This window comes from Calidris pugnax, unplaced genomic scaffold (genome assembly GCF_001431845.1).
Source record: "Calidris pugnax isolate Ruff unplaced genomic scaffold, ASM143184v1 scaffold147, whole genome shotgun sequence".
Classification (NCBI taxonomy): domain Eukaryota; kingdom Metazoa; phylum Chordata; class Aves; order Charadriiformes; family Scolopacidae; genus Calidris; species Calidris pugnax.
Window position 1 is genome coordinate 4,741,747 of NW_015092359.1, and position 23,772 is coordinate 4,765,518.

Below are 23,772 nucleotides of genomic sequence, written 5' to 3' on the forward strand. Positions count from 1 at the left end.
GTCACTACGTCCCCGGGAAGAAATTGCTCTTTTGTTATTTCATGGTGCTGTGCTTTCTTAAGTGCAACTCTCTCAGCCTCGGCCCACGCGGGGAGATCTGGCCAAGGGCTTTTCAACACTCCTCAGCATCAAGATGGATTTCCATGGTGGGGTTCTGAGGAGCAATCTGGCAGTGGCTGGTCTTCATGCATCTTCCCGACAGCCAGAAAATGTGTCAGTGGAAACGCTGCATAACTGCAGGAACTGCTCAGTAGCACTCTCTTCTTACCTCCCCTCTCTTTAATTTGAAGGACTTTTTTTGAAAACAGGACTCAAATAAAATGTGTTGTGTATCTGTACAGGGATGCAGGAGCCCTTTGATATCCCAGCTCTCAAAAGAGTGTGTGGGACCAGAACCCCAAGTTTCTTGAAAGGCCCCTGCAGGCTGCAGGTCCAGAACAACCCCAGGGCATCACACACGTCCTGCCCTCTCTGAGCACTGTGTAAGGAAGACGTGAGGGCCATGGCATCTGATCCCTCTCCTCACCAGCAGCCTCCTTAGATCAGAGAGCAAGGAGGGAAGGCACAATTACAAGCCTCTAGCTGCCAGTGAAAACTCATTCCAGCTGCGAATGTGCCAAAAGCTATTCCTTTCTCCTCAGCCTGAGCCAAAGGGACACGAGAGTAGTGATGAGATCTCTGTCCAGGCAGATGATGACTGCCAGACACTAGCTGTGAGTAATCCTTGGGAATTTGGGAAGAATCAGAGCCATATTCTGATCCCACTGCAGAACGTGTGTCTTTTTTATGCGACACGGTGTGGGGAGGAGGGAAGGGGTGGTAGGACCTTCGTTCAGGTAATCGCTTCCTCACTCCACCTGAGCTCTGAATCGCTGATGCTGCCTCAGACCCACCACTGAAGCACAGTGACTTGAGCTGATTCAAGTTTGGACACCAGCTTTAAAGCGTTTGGGAGTACCAGCTACTGAATAAACTAGTCTCTGCCTTCATTATGGTGCCTGCGGTACCGGCAAACGCGAACACCTTCTCATCATCTTCCAGAAACACAGGCTGGCATTTCCAGTTCTTTATCTCACAACTGCCTTAACTTGCAGGAAAGTAATGATCCTGAGTCATCCTTTCATCTCTACAACACTATGGGAGAAGAAAGAAGGGGGGGGGGAAAGAGAGTGTTTATAGCCTGGCCATAAAATTGTTTCCTAAATGAAGTCAACCGTCCTTCAAATCTCCAGTTGCAATGAGAAGTGACATACACCACAGCAATTTATGAGGAAACACATCACTAGGGAGAACTGTGATCAACTAATTATTTGTCACTTCAGCACAATGTTTTAACAGTGCGCTGTTTAACTAGACCCAAGACAAATGTAATTACTAATGTAATTTCTGCTTCTTAATTAATACTGTTAACATCTGCCCATTGCTTCCCAAGGCTTCCACTGCTTCCCTTTGCCTACGTGTGTGTGCATATTTGTGCCCACAGGCAATGCCATTCCTGCTTTATTATCTCTTGGCAGCTGAACCAGACCACTTCAAACCTGGAGGAGAATCAGGCCCTCCCTTTGCTGGGACGGCAACAAGACTGCCATCGTTCAAGGATGAGTGGAAAAAAAATGCCTGTAGCTACATCCAAAGCCCTTGCCTTTATTAGTGGAAGTATTAACGTTTTCCAATGTGCTTTCAAGTTCCAGCCAAGTATTTTGCCTTCAGTTTGGAGCAGATTGTAAAAACAGCTAAGTCATATAAGGCCAATAACCTGAGGATGATCAGCTGCAAGAGTAACTCCTACAGAAGTGGGCAGAAGGTGGCTGGTCCAGAAGCAGCTTTGGAGTTTGAAGGACCTCCCGAGATTGATTTGAGCATTAAAGCCCTCGCTCTTCTCCAGTGGGGAGCAAATTTGTGTATGTAGAACAAGGAACCCCATCACAGAGATAAACAATACTGGTCTAGAGAAGCACTAAATATTGTTACCATTTCTTAGAAAGTCCAAGCGTCATGAAGTCTAATGGTAGGAAGCAAGAGGACAAATAATACCTAAAATATAATACACAGGAGTCCAGGTTCACAAGTAGTTATTGCCACAGATGTCCACTGAACCCAGAAAATTGCTACCTACTTATATTTGGCGCTTAATCTTCAGCCTGGAGAGAGCTGCAACCAGGCCAGGTTCTTGAGACGTTTGCAGTTAATGCAGACCCATATTCTACAGGCAGCCTGGTTTGAATGGGAGGATCTCGGTAACAGAGTAAGTAGCTTTTGGAATAAGGATGCCAAGATCTTGCCTGTTAGGTTTAATATTTTAATCTGTTGTCTAAGTGTACTGCTGCTCTAATCACAGCTCTAGTGGAGTTGTTCAGTAGTTGAAGATCAGAGACACCACTGGTAATCCCTGCTGTGCTGCACAGATGAAAGCTATCAAGTGGATTTAGGGAGGAAAGAAGGTACATACAGAAACTCATTATTTTCCAGTTGAGACAAAACTATCCATTAATATCTGACACAGAGCGTACTCCAGAAAACTAGAAGAAGATATTGAAAATTATCAAGTCCCAACAAGCCTAAGGTGTATGTGATGAACCAGTTATTAATATTTGATCCAGCAAGCTCTGTTACTAAGGATGGGTAGCATTCCCGTTGGTATTTTTAAGCCTATATGCCCTAGATGGCATTGCTCTGCAACATTAGAAAACATACTTCTAAAATCCAAGCTCTCACTTCAGTCAGCACAAAAGAATTTTAGGCAGGACAAGTGTTGGTTTAAGTTCACACACACAAAGATAATAGCAGAGTTCTCTTTTTAACGTTACTTGTTTGAGGCATTTCCACTGCAGCTGATACATTAATTATGCCACTTTTTTTTTTTTTTCCTGTTTTTTCCACCCCCCCTCATTCATTCTTTAAAGGCTCACCAGTAAAAATCTTCTTGTGCGAGAAGAACCTTGGTTTGAAGTGGTTTCGTTGCACCTGCTCTCTCCAGGCTGTGGTATTTAATTGGGTTTGTTTATTCTGGTGCTCCTCTTCTCTAGTGATTTGCTTGGCACTGGGGGGAAGGCTCACACCAGTTACAGGGCGCCCTTTGTTCCCGACAGCCAGAGGTTGAAGATGAGCCTTCCTCCTCTCTCAACGCTCGCTGTGGCCCGCTCCAAGCAGCTGGAGGGGAAGTGGGCAGATACTGGGCTCTGCTGAGAGGGCTGATTGCCATCGCAGCAGGTGTGGAAAAAGACAAAATCAACACACCTGCAGTTTGTCCCGAGCCCCATGGCTGCATACTTCCAGGAGCTTTCTAGAAAGCATGATGTGCTGGGAGTACGTACCCCTGCGCATCCACCTCCCGGCCCCAAGGGTTAGCAGCTGCAGTTTCGAGGAGCTGTGCAGCCCACCAGCAACCTGAAGGTTGTCTAATAAAGGGTTTTGGCACTGAAAGCCCTAAACACTAAGTGATCATTCTCCAGGGTGTGGTTAACGTGTCTAGGCACCCCATGCGAGGATGGGGAGAAGCCTCAGGTGGGAAGTCCCACCAGGCAGCTCACTGAGCTGGGTGGGGAGATGCCTGCAGCTGAACCTCCAGGGCTGGGACAGAGGGTTGCATGGAAATGCCCCAGCCTTTCTGGAATGCATCACCTGGTCCTTCCCTCCTCTGAAGAGGTGGCTCTATCCATGTCTCTTTGCAACTGAATGGACATTGCATTCCTTTTGGAAAGCTGAGCAGTGGTGGCAGGTACCTCCTGCACTGGGAGCACACAGCTCCTGCTGCTGCCCGCGTCCTGGGAGGCTGCAGCCCCAAGAGGCTACAAAAACATTTTGGGTGGAGGCTCGTGTCCAAGCTCTCCCTCGTTCACCAGATAAACAAAAAGGAAGGCAAGGGCTTGAATTCCTCAGGCATGAGATAAAAGCCCTGGTTCCTCAGGCGCTGATGTTGCACAGGGCTGATGTGGGCAGTTGTGCAGCGGGACCGTGGGCTGTGCTGTGGAGGGTCAAGGTAGGCTTAGGGAGCAGGGCACGGTGTCAGAATTTCCTTGGAATGACATTTTGGAAGGAAAATCAGTCTCATGCTCCAGTTCAGGCCAGGGTATGTATTATGGATGTACATACAGCATAATTTGTCTTGCAGTATAAAGGAAAGATCAGCCACAAACAGGGGGGTTTGTTTTGTTTTTTGTATGACTTTTGTTTTGGTTTTTGTATGTGTTTTGTTTTGTTTTTTTTTTTTCCAGATGTCACTCCAAAGATTAAAACAAAGAAGAAAAGACATTTCCCCCAGCAGCAGAGACATTCATTAATCAGTCCTTTTGCAACACACGATTTCGGAACAACTGAAGACTTCCAAGTTATCAGTCCGAGGACGCGATGCTGAGAACAAGGAAGATGCAGTTTTATTCAAGCAGCAAAGGATGTAACAAACAGGTCAAAATCAACTGGGCAGAGCCTGGAGGGAGAGGGTTATCTGCAAGGGTTACTGAGAAAAGTTCTCTCACCTCTGGAAGCGGTATTTCAAAGCAAATAGCTCTCAGGGTGGCAAAGACACAAGTCAGGCCTCTGTAAAGCAAGAAGTGCCAGAAGTGACCTCCAAAGGGAAAATGAATAGGATTTGTGCCTTAGTTTGGCATCTTTATGATGGATGGAGAAGGCCAGGTAGGAGAGGAGAGTTAGTTTTCTTTTCACCACTTTGTACTCATGCTCTGATGTTCCATTTTTTCCATTCTGCACTAAAACCACACATCTTTGCTTAGGCAGGGTTTGTGATGTCTGATGAATAACGGCAAAGACGACACAGCAACAGCTTCTAAAAATGCAAAAGTGAATACATGAATATGAAATAGATACTTTCCCATAACTCCTCCAGCAAAAGCAATGATGGCTTGCCTTAACACTCCAGTTTTCCTAACTTTAACAAAAGCGGCTAGAAATTCAATTACTCCCCATGACCTCTGAAAACTAATTTCTAGCTTTTCAGGCTGTAAGTTACACAAAATTTTTCTAAAGTGAAGTAATCGCTAGGCCGAATCAAAAAAGATGCATATTTGGCATATCACCTTGGCAGGGGGTAGGGAGTGAGAGTATCTTCAGAGTCCAACAGCCAACTGGCACAGCTCCAAACTGTGACGAAAAGCAAGATTATCTTTGAACCAGAAAACTGGCCACGGGGAAGTCTCTACAGAGACACAGCATCTGTACGGATTCCAACATACCTTTTGGGCTGCCAGCACACGGAGTTGGAAAGCAAACAACTGAACTAATGGAAAATATTTTCGCGGCAACTGCTGGGCTTGCACCGATGTGAAGATATTTTCTGCATTAACATCAAAGGCAGCACCTCATCTCTGTGCTCACGGACAGAGAGGTGGGATCAGCGTGTGTGCCTTTTCCGCACCACAAGGGCTCTTCTGCACCTGGAAACAGCTGCGGGGGTGTAAATAAATAACCTCTCCTGCCTAAGACATACGTACCACTGCTTCTTGTGGACACGGTGGGTGCTTCAGAAGAAAGACACCATTTTGGCAGCAACTGTTATGAAACACGAGCAAAAGGCATTTTAGAAAGTCAACTCTATCCCAGCTGAAACCATGACAGTGAGGTAGCCGGTCCCAATTACAGGGCTTTTCATTCAAGGATCTCAAGCCCTTCTTTCAGATAAAGTATAACGGGGAGAGGATGTCAGCTGAAGGGTCCCAACATTCTCAAGCCATGAGGAGAAGCAAGGAGAGTCCTGTCACCACGGCAGGCTCAGATTTAGGGGGGAAACTGCAGTCTCTGCTCAGCTGGTGCAGTAAAAAAGCAGCACAAGTATTTTACTGCTCCAGAGGTGTGCCTTTTAACGAGCCTTTTCCACAGGTTTTCTGCAGCTTTCTGTAATGGCAACTGCTGCATCAGAACCCCCCCCCGTTATTATTCCAAACATTACCGAAAATATTACTCCAGAAAGAAAACTTCAGAGGGAGGACTGGATCTCCTACCCACGGCTGTCAGTGGCTGAACAGTCACAGGCACAGAGTCCTTCCAGCTGTGAGAAGAGAATAGCTGACTCCGGTGCAGCGATTTCAGATCTGCATTGCTGCAATGGAGCAGAATTTGACTCATTACAATAAGAGCAAATAAAATGCCCCACGTGTTTGTTTCTGTACGGACTCCGACACGTAGAGGTCACACAAGCCAGCCAACTTCTGCATGGACCACTGCCCCACACCTTCCCAGCAAACACACACCAAGTGGCGAAGGAAAGACAAAGAATAAAACCCCCCCTTTTCTTCTTCCTTCACTCCCTAATTCAATGCTCAGCTCTCAAACGAGTGGTACGAAGTATTCTCAGAATTAGGCCAAAAATGAATAGAACATTGGGATTGTGACCCACAGGGGTGCTCTACTCCTATGTCCAAGCACACCCTGAAGTGTTAAGTTAGTACAAAGAGAGGATATTTTTATTGATAAACATTATATTGTCTTAGTGTAGATGTCTGACACATTATTAAATCAAATGACAAAACATTTAAAGTAATTCATTCTAATAAAACTTTTTGATATTCCATAGACAATAGTGCTGTGAATTTTGTTTATAGTATAACACATTAAAAACACAGAAATACAAGTTTCTAATTTCATAGGTTACCAGCAAACAGAGAAAAATGCATGCTTTCATTTCTGTTAAATTTGTAACTTACACAGGCAAGTGGAACAGCTATGCATAGAAGACTATTCTACAAGTTGTAAAACAAACATATAGAAAGACTGACCTTATAATACTTGTACAGGTATGACAAAACCATTGTAACTCATTTCAAAAGGTAACAAATGTTTTGTCTGTGGCTCCACCGTTTTAACACTTCGAAGACGACTTAATAAAAAGCTATTTTGACTAGAATCGTGTTACTAGAAACCACCGATTCCTTTGTTTTCTGGCTGGCTGTAAATAAACATACATTATATGTGCATTTGCACTGCATTTCCACGTACATTTTCTTCCTTACAGTTAGAAGCATCCCAGAATCTTCCCTCTCAGTGAAACGGAACCCGGACAGCGTGGTTTGACCCCAAATCAAACAAAAGGTGCTCTTATCAGTCACTTTTATTGCTGTGCTCCCTGCACCTTTGATGCTGTGACTGCACCAGAAAACTCACCACGCACACACATTCCAAGAGGTCTCTATGGTTTCGTCACGGTCAGTTTTAGAACAAGCTCAGAACACGTTGGGATCGCATTCGGTGGTCAAAGACTTTCCTAACGGTACAAACCCCAAGTTTTCCATTATAGCTCCACAAAATTACCAGATCTTGAACAGCTAACTGCTGGGCCACGAGATGATTTAAACACCACCCTCCACTGCCCCTTCCCCAGTTGCAGGCACCGGGTCTCTCCCCGCCTGCCCTGGTGGTGCAAAGCTGATGGCAGGGTGCAGACCTGGGCTGCCTCTGATGGTGCTCATTAGGTCAGGGACACCACCGTGTAAATGTGACAGTTTGGGCTTGGCTCTGACAAAAAAGAAAAAAGGGGGCTAAAAGTGGCCCTTGTGCAAAGAAACCAGCTGTCCTTACACCTGCTGACTCGCTCTTACAGGGTACGTACCTGCAAACTCACTGCAACCACAGGGGCATGGGGGGGGGGGACAAAGCCCCCGCGAGGAAAAGAAAACAAAGGGGAAGTTTCTCAGAGAGCCTGCACCCAACAGCACCCATTGCCCTTTGGTGGCGAGCAGGGGCCCAGCTCTTCTGAGAATTCAGCCACGTTTTTTAGTGCATAAATGGGAGCTATCTAAAGTGCTGGTCAAAAAAAACAAACAACAACTAGATGAGCCAGGGGAGGAGGAAGAGGAGGAGGAAGAGGAGAGGAGGAGGGAGAGGAGGAGGAAGAGGAGGAGGAGAGGAAGAGGAAAAGGAAGAGGAAGAGGAGGAGGAGAGGAGGAGGAGAGGAAGAGGAAGAGGAGAGGAGGAGGAGGTGGTGGAAGAAGTGATGTAGGGGAGGGCAGGAGCCCCTGAAAGTTGTGCAACGTACCTGAGGATGAATGGGTCTGTGTGCTCACCTTTTTGTTCTAGCCAAACGCTGATGTACCAGTGTAGGAACCCCCATTGCCAGGGCTGTAGGCAGAAGTGAACTTCACCCCGCGGGGCTGCTCACCAGAGGAACCATGGACTGAAGAGAAGCACCAGTCCTGCCCTCCTGCGCGGCCCCGTTGGCTGAAGCTCTGAGGGATGCGCTGAACTAATGAACCTGAACCCTCACCAAACCTTACCGACAGGATTTCGGATCGCACAGGAGGACCTCGACAGCAAAAAAAAGTCCCCAAACCCCCAAGAAACATTTCCTAGTTTGGGTTCAGTCTTGAAAACACTCCATGTGAGGATGAACAGAACCTATCGCTCCTTTAGTCATCTCTTACAAATACTGTCTGCGTTAATGGCCTAGTAATGACTCTCAGCTTCAGAAGGGCAGGCAGTGAAGCCAATCAAACTATTCCTCAAGGGAACATTAAGCAAAATTTGTCCCTAAATCTTCAACACGTGGCAAAGTCCACTGCACAGCAGCTCATCTCTCAGGTATGCGGGTTGCTACCAGCAGGTTTACACAACCATTAGTGGAACAGATAAAACACATACTTGTGAAGCTTGGGTAAGAACCAAGTTGGAGACATTGTTTTTGGCATATCTCTTCCCCTCCCCCTGATAAAGGGATGCAGTATTTCTCACTGGGAAGGAATACCTTTCATCAGGAGGGCGAGAGTTGTAAAGATCAAATAATATCCGGGCACAAACCTCTGGGTAAATGAAACCCCTGCAAAACTTGCCAGTTTTTAATTACACACTAACCAGCTCTTTGTGGTGCCACATCATTCTCGTTTGCGCTCGCTCTCCATGGGGGCTGAATAACAACAGAACCATACTTTGTATCCTTTGCTTCTATTTTCTGTTTTTTGAAGAAATCCTTAAGAACTGAGTCAAGTCATTCCACCAAACATCTTGCTTTGGCTTCTTTCAAGAGCTCGTCGTAGTTCAAGCTCTGTGCTTGCTCCTTTGACCTTAAGCATTGTGCAATTTCACAATACAATTCTGAGATGCAGGAACGTATGTCACAGAAATGTATGTTACACCCGGAGGTTTTGACTCACCAGTGAGAACTACTGAAAGAAAAGGATTGTTTCTGAGAATTTAGGAAGAACGACTCGGCTGAGCTTTGTGCTTGACAGAATGTGGAAGCTCACTTTATGTGAATCTCGAACATTATACGAACCTTTCCGAAAGACTGATGCAGTACTTTATGCAATCAGCCTTTATCTTCCAATTTTGTCTTTTCTAATCAGAAAAATCCCCGAGTCTTTAACAGTTCATGAAATACAGGCTTCCAGCTTTCCCCCACCAATATGCTGACTGTAAAATGACTCCGTCGTTGTTCTTGTATTTCCCAACAACAAGCCCTACTGTCACTCAGCCATAGCAATGACGTGATGTAGTCTTCTACAGTGGACATCTCCTGACCTCCTTGAAACCGAAACAACGCAGTAGAAATAGGGAAGTGTCACATCTGGGAGTGGTGGGACCATTTTTACTACAGGATCCCAAGGCGGAGAACCTTGCCTACTGTAAATGGTAATTACCCCGTCATAAAGCTGGGGCAATAAACGTCAGCTCCGCCCAAGCATTTGCTACCGCCCGCCATCCGTTTGAAAGAGAGCTCTTCACATTTAGCCACAGCCCTTTACTATGAAGGGAGCTGGGGAAAACCAGGCAAAGGAAGATTACTTCCTGGCTAAAAGAAAATTACTAAAAATTCAGACCCCATAAAATAAATAAATTAAAAAAAAACCCTACTTGTTGGTATCTTATGAAATGTGAATTTTAATTATTGCAAATGGTACCTCGTGACAGTGATATTTAACACACATTAGAGTGCAAAGAGTACCTGCTGTTTGTATATTTCTACTCTTAAAGATCAAGAGGTGAGCATTGCAGAAGCATCTTTGGGTCTCTCAGCGTTCCTCAACTTCTCAACTCTTATAAGTTACAAGAAGCATCAGCGAAGGTCTCGCCACTATTTGTGGCCACCCAAAAGGATTGTACAATGCTTTTAATGGCTTAGTCTGCTCGGTCCCCGATTCAGGAAAACCTGACCTTAGCTTTAGGTGGGGAACGAATTTAGATGCCTAAATCATCTGCCAGCATGGGGAGATGTCTTCTTGAAGCAGGGGCTCAGCTCTTAGTGTACGATAAATAAATAAATAAACTGTATAAATACTTCAGTGCAGAATTTCCTGGCCTCCTCAGTATCTCATGCATGCTCTTTTTTTTTTTTTCTTTTTTCAAAGCTGTCTTTACGCTCAGAAAATGCAACTGCAATTTCAAATGACTAGCGATAATTACAATTAGAAACATTACTGAATGTACAGAGAGAACCTGTTTAAGCTTTTGACCTGCTGTATTATAGATATGCAACTGCCATGCACTGCTCACAATATCTGGCCGATACAATGTGGAGACAAATAAAAACTGGTAACCATCTCTTGCCTTTATAAACAGATGTGTGTAAGACTACCTGAAATACTGACACACTTAGGAGTTGCCATGACAGGGCTTTACCCCTATGCAGATGGCAGCTGGTTACTGCAGGGCTTCATTTTCACAACAATGGACATACTAGGTAAAGTATATATATATATTTAGGTTGTTCGAATATAAATCTACGTTCATATATTTTAAAAAAAACCAAAACAAAACACACCTAAAAGCTGCCAATGAACTTATGAACTTATGACTGAGTCCCTCAGTAAAACTAGTATAGTATAGTCTGGCTTCATGAAGCATAAAAGGCCCAGGTCAGAGCTGTAATCCTTTAATGAGATCAATTATTCTTATTGTAGAATGAGTCTCATTTGTATAACCACAACTGAGCATGGCTGTATCCATTCCATTCATTCCGAGGCCACTTAAGATACAAAATATCCTCAAATGTGCAATTTTTCCTTGGAAGAGTCTTTGAAAAGACATCCTACGAGAAGTCTTCTCATGTAGTTACGACTGGTTATTTCAACCTTTTGGGGCATTTTAAAGGCAGGCAGTAGGCTTACACTCTTTTGGAGTCAGGTTGTTTTGAGACTGGTGTGCCACCCAAAGATTTTCTTTCTCCCATCGGTTTAGTCTATCACAGAATCACAGAATATCCATGGTTGGAAGGGACCTTTGAGATCATCAAGCCCATCAAAACCCTTCCAGTACCTGAAGGGGGCCTACAGGAAGGCTGGGGAGAACCTGTTTAGAAAGGCCTGTAGTGACAGGACGAGGGGCAATGGCTTCAAGCTGGAGGGGAGCAGATTTAGATTGGAGATTAGGAGAGGGTTCTTTACTGTGAGGGTGGTGGAGCACTGGAACAGGTTGCCCAGGGAGGTGGTTGAGGCCCCATCCCTGGAGATATTCAAGGAGAGGCTCGACGAGGCCCTGGGCAACCTGGTCTAGTTGGGGGTGTCCCTGCTGACTGCGGGGGGGTCGGACTAGATGGCCTTTGGAGGTCCCTTCCAGCCTGGACCATTCTATGATTCTATGATTCTATGAAACTACAGCGTTGCAGCGTTTATCTTCTCCCTTGCCTTCCCCCAGCCTCGTTCCCTTCCTCCCTTCCCAGACAGCTTAGTTCTCGTTGCTTCAGCATTTGCTAAGAAAATGACAAGATGTAATTCTAAGGCTGCAATAGCCAGGCAAGGAGGTTTGCCCTCTGCTAGGGACTGTGTTTGGCTTCTGTAGCCACAGTGTGACATCCTGTCGAGCCATCCTATAGATTAACCCCGTCTCAACACAGGCTGCCCTCAGCAAAGTGAAGTCAAGAAGCCACACGGATGCTAATACTGAACCAGGTCTTGCAAACTGTCTTTCATTACCATAGTCCCGCCAAGAGTAATTAATGCCATTTACACACACGTTGCACCAGGGCTCGAAGTCAGGATGCAAAAGCATGCTTCCGTAACATGACTTTCAACTTAATTTCAAGTGCTGGCTCAAGAGCTGTCAACACCATCAGAGAGCCCTGGATGTGACCCTTCATACCCCACCACCTTTATGCCTACAGATGCAGTGGCACGAAGCTGGGACCCGCGAGAGAACTACTGCTGTGGCATCTTAGCCCGAATTTTGCAAAGCGAAATCCTTTTTTTTCCATCTCCTCCAAAAGCAAACCACATCCTCAAATTCAAAAGCCCCTGCCCGAGCCCTGCGCGTGCCTCAGAAATAAGAGAAAACGCTAAATGAATCGATTAGCAGATGGCAGGCAGAGGAACTGCCCTGCTCTCCCTGGTGTGCTGGCAGGAGCTGCTAGGAAAGCAGGGTGAGGGGGGCACCGGTGGTGCCCGTCGTTACCAGCCCAGCTGGACACCTGCCTGCAGGCTACAGCAGAAAATACACTGTGCAACCCCCCCCCCTCCCTCAGCAGGATGCCCAGGGCTTGGGCTTGATCCAAAGCCCCTTCTAGCTCCGTTAGAAACCTCGCTTTTAACGTCAGGAAGCTCAGCGTCAGGTCCTGTTTGCGCAGGAGAGCGACTAACATGGGCTACTGCCTTCTAGAGAGGCAGACAGGACAGCGATAGACCACCTCAAGGCAAAATCTACGGGGGGAAAAAAATCTATTTTCCTAAATAGCATCGGCAGTGAAAACCTCAGCAGCTGACTGCCAGCGAACGGTTTATTTACGAAGCCATCTAAAAGCCACTTCCCATATTTTAAGCCAAGGCACGTTCGTTAGGGGCTCTCCTCGTCAGAGTCATCTGCTCACTGACCACATGGTGCTCTGCTCCCACAAAATCCTGCCCCAACAGGAACACTTTGCTGTGGCTGCTCCCTATGAGAGCCCCCACTGAACGGGGTCTATTTAAGTGCCCAACAGAAGCAGAGCTGATGCCGCTGGTGCCAAAGAGCTGGGTGTGCACTAAACCACGTTTCCCAGCAAAACACTTCAGCACATGCTCATCTTTCAATCGACAGAGCTCTGCTACTTTCTGGACTTGCAATTTAGGAGCCTGCATGAGCACAGCCTGGCCCTAACGTGCCAGGACCTGGATCAGGCCAGGGAAGAGGTGCAAATGCCCCCAACCCCTTGCCCTGGGGTGGGTATTATTCAGGAGTGGCAGGCAGCATCCTCTCTCCACCCTCAGAATCACAGAACCTTCTAGGTTGAAAGGGACCTTCAAGATCATCTTGTCCAACCGTCAACCCAACTTTGACAAAAATAGACACCCGCACAACAAACAAAAAGCAACACCATCACTAAACCATACCTCCCAGCACTACATCAACCCATCTTTTGAACACCTCCAGGGATGGTGCCTCAACCACCTCCCTGGGCAGCCCATTCCAATGTCTGAATGGGAGTGTCCCTCGGGAGCAGCACTTTGGGTGTCCCCAGAGATGCCGCGAGAGCTCCGAAGGGCTCTGAAGAGCCCGGGAGGGCTCCAAAGTCCGTCCCAACTGAGGAGGGCTGGGCAAGGGCAGCGTGGTCTGTGGCTACCCCGACAGCCTCTGCCACAGCCCACACAGCTATGCCAGCTGGGACCAGAGCTGCCCGAGGTCCAGCTTTCTCAGGAACCACAGCAGCCATGGAAAATGAAGGCTGCCCAGAACGGAGAAGCATCCCAGAGGACATGAAGGACATCGGTGCTCCTGCTATCCCATGGCTGTTTCCCTTGGAAAACTCTGAAACTCCAACACTCACTAAATGGCTGCGGCTGTGCAGTAGCCATGCACCCGTAACGCTGATGGTACCACTTCTGGACAGAAACTATTCCAACAGGTCTCCTTCAGAGATGTGGTGGTTTGCTACCCAGGGGACTGCTTTACTGAGGTGACCCCCATTGGTCATATGTAGATCCCACTGCACGAGTGCAGAGGTCTTTATTTTTCATTCCCAATGGCAGTTACATATCCCTGTGATTACTAAAACTCACTTACAGGCCTCTTTCTCCACAAAACCTTTCTGCAGTTAACCCCTTCCACAACCAAACCTCTATCTCTACGTGCACAAAGTGAACGGAGCGCTTGTTTCCTCCCCTGCTCCAGCACCTCTCAGCCAGGAGACAACGCTGACCAGAATTAAGGTAAGCCTTGGTCCTAAGGAAAATCTGTGTTTCTACTATGAAGGAGGAGTAACTACCATTCCCAGCTAGCAGGCAGTAACCAGTAGCCAAGGGGTGGTGGGCACCAGCAGCCCCTTCCTCTCATGAGAGCATGAGATAGACAAAAGATCCAGCAACAGGGATCGCTCCTCACGGAATCCAAGCTCCCCACGTTTTTCTCACTGCTGGGAAACCTGGGAGGCAAATGCTCAATGTTTGAGCATTTCTGTACCAAACTAAAACCACCCTCGTAGGTTCAGGCATGCGATGTTATGTTTTTCCCTCAACTGGCAAAAAAAAGTGACGTTAAACTGTTGCTGTAAAATGGTCGTGTTGACTTCTAGCACCATTCAAATCCTGCCCGGCAGAGGAAGGTCGTACTGACAAAATTTCTGTCCGGTTGTTTTGGTATGGAAAGTTTAAAAACTTGTTCTGCAAGGTTATTAGAAAAGTAAAATAAAAAACTACCTAAAATATACCATGATAAAGTCATTTAACTATATAAATCTGTTACAAAATCTGTTGCTTTAAAGAAATTGTGCTTTTTTTTAGAAGCTTTCCTGAAATCAGATGGTTCTGCCCAAACTTGGATAACTTGGCTTAGATCTCTGGCTGTTTCAGGGCGGTGAACAATAGATTTCAGGGCCAAATTATATCCCTTGGTACGTAATGAAACAAACGGCCATTTCTTCCCTCATTGCTTTCCTGTGAATAAAGAAAACTTTTAGAAAGTTTTACAAGGCATGGATTGGTCCACACCTGAGACTGATTCTAGAGATTGAAATGAGTCAGAGCAGTTTGGGTGGAAGTAGATGCACTTCTGAAATACGCTTCAGATTTGAGGCCACTAAGTGCTAACAGAATATTCACGTAAATTCCCTTAGAGGTTCCTAGTTGTATTAATAGTTATTCCTTTATCTATTCAGATAAGAAAACAAAAAGTTCATTAAACCTTAAAAACAGTCCTTTTTTAGGACTTACTGCTGTGAACATGTGCGCTGATCCTACAAAACGATCCCTGGGGTTTTGCTGTTGTTTTCAATAGAGGTCCACTTTCACTCAAGTCAGTGAATATTGCAAACTCTCTAACTTTAAGCCTTGCATTACACTTGGTCCACCCGTTCAGCATATCCAAACTCTGCAGTTCCTTAAATTTGAAGTGAAGTAGCCGAGGTCTTCCAAATAGTCAAACTTCCACCACTTTCCTTAAAAGCACGGCTTTAAACTGATTCAGTTAAAGTTGTACAAATCTAATATGGACGTTCTTACCTGGATTTAAGTATATTTTAGTTTAACTTACAGTGGCTACCGATCAAGTGAAACTTCATGAATACAGGGCAGATTTAAATCCAGTTAAGCATGGTCCACTGAGAATGATTTTTAAAGTATATAAACAAGTTTAAAGCTCCAGTGGTGCAACTTTGAAATAGATAAAACCTTACACTATTGCATCTCTGTGAGCTTTATCTGAAAGGAATAGGGCTTCCAAAAAACTTGATATAAGAAACACCTGTCAATCAGCAAAAAGTTATGGTTTTCTAAAAAGTTATCCAACAATATTCAATCTACATTTTATCTCACAAGTATGAATAGGGTTATTTGGAAAAGGCATATAAAAAATCCTGTTCTGACAGCAGGGTGTTAGAGGTTACCCTCAGGTTGCTCCACCTACATCGAATGTTGTTTTTCTAAAACCACATTGCTGTTCTGTACCTGATTTGTATCATCAAGAAAAAAGCCAGTCACGCATCCATCCGAATGTTAAGAATGAGCATTTGTTTCCACAAGCACTAGTATCACAAATCCAAAGCATGCTAATAAATTGTTTTCAACGACACAGCTGAGGACAGAAAGCTAAAAACCAAGCATCACAGGAAAAAAAACCCCAAATGATACCAGTGAAAATCTCCTTATATCAGGCTGGTGTTCCTACTGTAGAAACAACCTACCAAAAAAAGTGCAGTACATCAAAAAAAATGGGAAAAAAAGGCAAAAAAAAGTATAAAATTCACCTTTGGTAGGGACAAAAGCAGTTTTTCCAGCATGTCTTACGACCTCCTCATATCCTATCCTGTCATTCTGCCTTTGAGCCACTGTCAAAGGAAGGCCATCCACATGTTGAGCAGAGTTGAAACTAGCAAGGGATCACAGATTTAACTCAGGTCAGAGCCGCAGCGACGCGCTCTCCGCTGAGGAGACGGCTCTTTAATCTCCCTTTGAAATACTCATTAAGAATCGTCTGAAAGCGCTCGGAATGGAAACAAAAACAGTCGACTGGTCCCAAGACCAGAGCAGCCTCAGACGTGAAGGTGACCCTTGCTTTCAGAAGAACAAAACCACCAAATGACTCGCGGTCACATTCAATAAACCCAACCCAACCTGGCTTCACCCCCTGGTTTCCCCCAGCCCCCCCAAATCCTGGGCCTCTCCACAGCCCCTTGGTGCCTCAGCTCTCTCCTTCCCCCCAGTCACCCCAAGCCCCAGCCCCACCACCTACAGCCTCGTGCCACCCCACGCCTCCCCGTGCAGAGCAGGGGGGCAGCTGCCCTCCATGGGGTCCCACATCCCAAGAACAGCCCGTGGTTTAGGCAGCAATGGGCACTGCAGAGCTGCTCAGCGGGGAACTGGCTTCCAGCATCTAACGTGGAGAGAAGAGAACCCCTCCAGCCTCAGTCCTCTGCTTGGCTGGATAAAGTAAAGCTACGAAGGTGCACTGCATTGGAACGTAACCATCTACTTGAGTTTCGGAGTTGTCGTACAAGAAGGATGCTAAAAAATGGCTCAGGGGGGGGTTTTGCTTCGGGGACTTTCCCCCAGGCTTCGATGACGCTAACGAACTTGAGAGGCTCTCTCTTTTGGAGACAGAAAACAAGAACACACACACATTCAGTTGGTCTATCCTGTTCCAAACCAGGTCTGCGCTGGTTGATTTGGTTGACAATTGTAAGCACATCTCACCCAATCTGCCAATGTAGGAAGTGCTTACCAATTCATATATGGCACAAATAACGGCAGTTCAACGTACCTTTTGCTTCTGCTTCGAACAAACAACTTGCAGAACATTCTTGCACAACACACAAATGTCAAAACAAGGTATTTCAGGTTTTACACACAATGCAAAGCTACGATATACTACAGTATTTAATGCACACCCATAGGAAAAGTTCCTAAAAAATACTCATGCAGTTTTTGTGCCACGGGATAGGTAATGGCTATTTCGTAGAAATAGATCCAACTGGCTCCATTGGAGCAGCAGTATAAATATTCAAAATAGAAGTAATAATAGGCCCTGACGTGAAACTTCTCTCTCTTTTTTTTTTTTTTTTTTTTTTTTTTTACCTTCCCCAAATCTGTCCCTCTGTCAGCAAGGAAACACTCTGCTTAGGAGCAACTGCATCTTGCTACAAGAGTATAGCTGTGTGTTTGTGGGGTGGATTTTAGTGAGACGCGCCACATTGTTGCTAACATTATTTGATTTAAGGAAGTATTTTAGGCATTTTAGTGGTTATTCTTCTTATTAATCACATTAACAACAACAACAACAAAAGAAACAACGGCAACAAAAAAAAAAAAAAACCAAAACCCACCCCAACCCCAGGAAGGTACAGTGGGCTTCCTAACGCGAGAGGACTTCCAGCGGGCGTAGTTACGAGAAGGCTACTCGGACAACAGGCTGCATAGCTCAACAAGTAGCAACACAATTGTTTTTCCAGAACAACAAAAAAATGACGACGCAGGCATGTCATTGACTCTACTGCCCGTCCCTGGACCTTTCCTCCTTCTTGCCAGGGATCCACAGCACGCTTTTGTCCACCCAAGGCCAGCTGTTACGCGGCTTTTGCCACCGGGCTTCCTCAGCACGCGCGTAGCGCAACGGCCGCCGGTGCCTCCACAGGTTCAGTGTAACAAAGAAAGAAAGAAAAGCAGGTGCTGAGCTGAACGGAAACCACAGGGTGTAAATATTTCCATCGACAACATTCTGTCTAAAGAAAATTAAACTGAAAAAAATCACTTCCGAAAGTGCAAACGAAATAAAAGGTGGCTTTCTGTCTGTGAATGGGGCGCTCTTTTTGTTGGAGTTTGGCTTTTTTTTTTTTTTTTCCTGCTATAGTTTAAGGTTTGGTGTTTTCTTTTTCCTTTCTTTTACGTAGGGTTTGCTGTGCCTTTACTACCAATATTTGCCACTGTTTGTACCATAGACAAAAACATTCACCTAGCTGGTAGTATCTTAATACATTTCATAGTAGAACATATACAAGGAAGAGGAAAAAACATACCAAATGAATCAGAAGTGATCAGTGCTTAAAGTAAATACAAGAGCCAGCACTGGCAAGAATCCACAGTACCAATACATACAAATGAAGCTGTGATGGTGTTTCTCATGGGGTGGAATCTGCCTGCATATTAATACAGAATTATACAAAATCTACCAGGGATATTGGAACGATGAATAGCTAAACTTTCACAATAACTTAAGATCTGTGAGTGAGTCTGCATTGAAGATATTCCACATTTTAAAAAGTGCCATCTCTCTCTCTGTGTCTTCCTCCCTCCCAAAGCAGGGGGTGATGAATCCACATGATCTGTTATTAGATTAAGTTCAACTGCTTAAGAAGACAGATATCTGGCCAGGTCCAGTGTATTCTTTAAAGAGTGGCAAAGTATGACTTCAGTAACTATGTCTGTGCAAAATATGCCTCTTTCCTTTTAAAGAAACCAGTGTCTGTAACTCATTTAGAAAAGTTCCAACACGTACTTATGTCCTTCTCAGAATGAATAAGACATGAATCCCCCCAAAACAAGAAATCTGATGAAGCAGAGAAAGTTCTGACCTTCCATTTCCACGTGTGGATCATTAAAAACCAGGACACCTCCTTGGTAGCCCTCCTGGGCTGGCGATCAAACTATTGCTTGGAAATACCATAAACACCATAGTAATAAAACTCCAACATTAGTAGTAAAATGGTAGCAGTGTTTACCCTTTGAATCCAGGTTTACCTTGCATTTCTCATCACACCTGTACAAGATTCATTATTTACGGTAAAAAAGTCATCTTCTGTTGCCTTGACAGTCTTCTTTTAATACGCAGTAAATCCATTCATACGCCAAGTACCTTGAATTGTATTCCCATATTACACTGCCCTGTGACCTTTGGATTGTTACAGGAGACCCAGCGTTCAGAAGGAGAAGCTGCAAGAGAGGACGTTGATCTCTGGCAATTAAAAAAAACAAAACAAAACAAAACAAAAAAAGAAAACCCCTAAAAGGACCAAAAACCAAACCAAACCAAAAAAAACCCCAACCCAAAAAAAAAAAAAAAAAAAAAAATTTCCCATGAATCTCCTTGAAAATCAGCCCGTGTACGATGTACCCTCTTCTGCATTGTAGCAATAGTCTTAACTCATAAATTAGATTAGTCTTCCATCAAATAACTTAAAAAAACGAAGGAATTGTAGCAGACCAGTTTTGCCTGGCTCGATGCCAGTTAGCAGCCAGTTCATCTAGAGTCCCAGTCACACTGTTCAAAAACTGAGCTAGGAAATCACATGAATGTCGAAAAAAAAAAATAATCTTCACATCGATGCAGGATTTTTCCAGGTTGTGGGGCATCGGGGAGAGGGCAGACCTAGATGGGGCCACGGGTCCTATGAACAGTGAACAGGATCTACATCACGACTCGGAGGTGCACCGCGTTCAGGAGATGCCAGCCGTGGTTTGTATTGCACAGGTAAGAAGGAAGTTCCTCCCGACAGTCTGCCACCTGCATTAGTGATCTCTGCACATTGGCAAGTTCACAAAGGTGAAAACATTGAATTCTGTCATGATGGAGAAACACAGGAAGATGCCGTAAAGGGAAAGGCACACACACCCTAGCTTCTTATCCAGTTTCCATTTGTTCATGTGGACGCCAAAAACCTACAACAAACACAGAGTAAGCCACCACAGCAGAACATTTCAAACAAAGTGGTCAATCCCCTTCTCTATTACAGGAGCACCAAGATGACTCTCCCCTTATTGATCGTGGTCACCTGGAAGCAATCACAATGCAACAAGCTGCAACAAGCGAGCTGAAGACCACAGCTGAAGTAAATCAGAGTGGCCTCACTGCAGCCATTCAGTCACACCGACTTACATCACCTCGAGTCCTGGCCCAAGGGCCTTAAGTTTCTGCCATGATTTATTTTTTTTTTTTTCTTAAGAACAATCCAATTTAATTCAATCAGAAATATTTTAAAAGGCCAGGTTCCTTTTTCTTCACTCAAAATGCTTCATGTGTCCCTCTGCATCTCCATCTAGAGCCACACAGTCTAAGGCTGTGTTTGACTTTGCTTAGTTTGCTCCCACACAGATCTCTTAAAAGAGTAAGCTCTTGTGTACGAGGGAATTGTGTTGACGTGCAATACACAGAAGGACTCCCCACAGCAGCTGGTCTCAAGATTTGGAAGAGGTCACATAAATCCTCTTCTCTCTATCATTTCTAGTCTGCTATGCCGGACTTGGACAGGTCAAGGAATGTGAGGCACCAATTTCAACAGAAATCTAACCATTCTATGATTCTACGTCCAGGCACTCTTTGTCCTGGTCTCTGCTGTATTTCAGAAGGTTCCTACAGAGGGCCAAAGCAAACTATACAGCACTTTGTCTACCCGTCCAACAGGAGAATGGATCCAGTCCATACATCAAGGGATCTGCTTCAATTCTAGCACGAAAAATACCTACTGTTTACTAATGGATCTCCCAGGCTCCCCCCATGAAAGGCATACAAACGTGAGAGCCATTGGTGACAGCGATAGGTTCTGCATGGGGCCAGAATGTGCCTCCTGGGAAGTTTACACCAGGGGTGACCATTCCTACCCTGTAACAACGGACTTTGCAACTACTATTACAGCTGGAGGTGAGAAAGGAACAGGTGAAGAGAAGGTCTATACAAATCACTCTTTTGGAAACGAAGAACAAAATACTATATACATACTGTGACAAAGACAGATGCCAGCAGGAGACCAACAGAATAGATAAGTCCTCTGCTGTTTAACCGAATCTGTAAAAGAAGGAAGTTTATAAAACCAGGTCACAATTTCAAGCAATGATATTTCTCTTGGCTGATAATTCTGTAATCCTAAATTGCTGAGTTGCTAAACACTGGCTTGCAAGTCATAAACACCAAGTCAGACCATTACATCGCAGATTATTTTGCCTACTCCTTGTTGCCAAAGGAGGAGTATTATTAGAGTAGTATCCTTAGGACTTAACAGCATTTCAAACTGTTCCACCTCCACATGGGCTTTGTCATCGTTTATTCTGTTATATCATGGAATTATCTTTCTGGCAATTAATTCCTATATGAGCCTAGTAAGAACAAACAGGGGAAAGGAAACTTGCCCTGACCAATTAATGCGTCACAGTTGGGGAAAATAAACAAAGACACACACAGACACATACTTTCTTCCCTACTCTTACTCATCTTGGTGAAGGAAACAAGTCAGTAATATCATGGCCTGAACCTCACCTGCTGAAGGCCATTGGTATCAATGTATCATGGCACACTAGCACAGGCTGAACACTTATTTAGTACTGAGGCAAAGAAGGCAAAGAGACAACTTGTTGTCTGTAGGACTGCACAGAGATATCACCGCTTAGGTATCCAGGCACATCACAGGCTCCGTGGTAGCCAACTCCATGGCAGAGCCACAAGTATATCCATTGCCCAAGTGGAGAACCAAGGCACAGGTCTTTGAAGCTATGGAGTAATTTAACTGCCATTTTTAGAGGCTCTGGAATCTCTAAATCAAAGGTCCTCACCTGCATCTTTAAGCCCTAAATTAATTTAAAAGCATTGTTTTATGTGACATAAACCTAAAACTACATAGAAAGACTACAGGGAGTAAAGCCACCTCTCCCATCCCGTTCCTCAGCTAGGTTCACACTTCTCCTCAGGGAGTAAAGCCACCTCTCCCATCCTGTTCCTCAGCTAGGTTCACACTTCTCCTCAGTTTCCTATTCTTTTCCTGGGGAGCTTAATTATTGTCCCTCTGGGTATTTTCATATGATCTTCTCAAATAGTATCACCCACAGTATCATCACGGGAGGACTTCTTCCTAAGGAAGGTCAGCTTCTCCAGTGAAGCAGCTAGAAGCTGTGGGTTGGGTGCCATTGGTGACTGAACTGTAAATCTTTAGACCACCTAATATCAATTACGATCTTAAGGCCACTCTAAGGTAACACAGCCCATTGTATTCGGTGCTGGGGGACGTGGTTTAGTGATGGTTTTTTTGTCAGAGTTAGGTTGATGGTTGGACTAGATGATCTTGAGGGTCCCTTCCAACCTAGATGATTCTATGATTCCTCCCCTGCACCTTCTGTGCAAGGAAACCCTACGAGAAGTTGAGTTTCAACTGACTGTCACCAAAACCAATTCTTATTTAAATCAGTAACCGACTGTAAGTTTCCTGGCAGAGATTGATCTTAGCAAGAAATTATGTATGAGTATTTTTAAAGGATGCTTTAGAAATGGACATTGCTATTGTTTGTTCAGTAGACTTAGATTTTGTGCAGTGCAGGTTTATTTTCAGTCACACCTCACTTTGCTGCTGAGGTCAAACAGCAAAATTAAATGCAGTGATCTTCCTTAATTGGGCTGGTAGCCAATTCTTAATTGCTCAGGTTGTTCTAATTCGTATACAAGGAAAAGCAAAAACATCAGTCCATTCCTGCAAATGATCTGCAGACAAGAAAATAGTTCCCAGAATGAAAGTTCATCCACCTCAAACAACACATCTTTTTGTAACAGCTGGATTTATTTCTTATTTTTAAACTGGGTTTAGTCCAATAAACAATTAAAGCTAAACTTGTACACTATGCTATTATTTTCCCAACTCTCAACGCAAATAAAATAATGGTACATAGTGTACTGGCCACTTTTTGGTGCTCACATCCTTCCAGTTAGGCAAAAAAGAAGCCTGTTTGCAAGAGGAGTGGGTACTGCTAATTTCATGATAAGCACCCCTAGAATTGCATGAATGCAAGGCTGCTGAGGCACTTGTATCATTTTCCATCACAGTCAGGAAAAACTTTTTACCCAAACACTGTTCCCAAATCCAGAGGAATGATTTAGCTTCATTCTCCAAGGACAACTGAGGGGAGAGTCTGACTTCCAGAGTCAAGGAAATGATTATTGGTTCAGACATTTTGCAAACCTAAGCCTGCGATGAACTCCGTACGCCCAGGATGCTCTATGCAAATCCATGTTGGAGACAAGGTCAAGTGTGCTGCATAAAGACAGTCTTGGAAGGATTTCTCTCTTCTCCTGTACATGCTCAAGATCCAGCATGACGACACATTGCTGTACTTCTAATAAACCATGGTAAGCATGAATAGGTCTTGCACAGCTACTATTCATTGGAATTGTTACAGCATTTGTACTCCCACCAACTTGTGGAGCTCTGTTGCTGCCTGAGATTTGCTGTTACCTTCACGTATGTTAAAATACGGGCTTAAACAAACGGCACATTTTGCTTCTTTTCTGATTTTTGCCATCTTAAAAAAGGCTATGGCCATGATGATCATTTGTTTTTAAAGGTATTACGGGGTTTCTTTAAGACATAAGCTGTAAGTGTTACGTATGTGTAATGGGACTATTATATTCCTATGGCCATTACATGTAAAATACACCAGACTAACTGTCCAAAGAACTGAAGGC

The 23,772-nt window shown here is 44.7% G+C and overlaps 1 protein-coding gene and 1 long non-coding RNA gene across 3 annotated transcripts in view; both read right to left on the reverse strand.

The window, feature by feature from the left end:
• Positions 1-4,198: 4,198 nt before the first annotated feature.
• On the reverse strand, positions 4,199-11,207 carry LOC106900433. Its single transcript, XR_001414159.1, has 2 exons — positions 5,190-11,207; positions 4,199-5,097 (listed from the first exon to the last, which is right to left on the reverse strand). It is a non-coding gene; the product is annotated as an uncharacterized LOC106900433 (long non-coding RNA).
• Positions 11,208-19,383: 8,176 nt separating this feature from the next.
• Positions 19,384-23,772, reverse strand: part of SLC24A3 (solute carrier family 24 (sodium/potassium/calcium exchanger), member 3) — a 163,898-nt gene continuing 159,509 nt past the window's right edge. For both annotated transcript variants that reach the window (XM_014962393.1, XM_014962392.1), the window contains 2 exons: positions 21,049-21,114; positions 19,384-19,991 (listed from right to left, as the gene is read on the reverse strand). In XM_014962393.1, the coding sequence (XP_014817879.1) occupies positions 19,842-19,991; positions 21,049-21,114 (216 nt within the window). In that variant the 3' untranslated portion in view covers positions 19,384-19,841. The remainder of the gene's footprint in view (positions 19,992-21,048; positions 21,115-23,772) is intronic.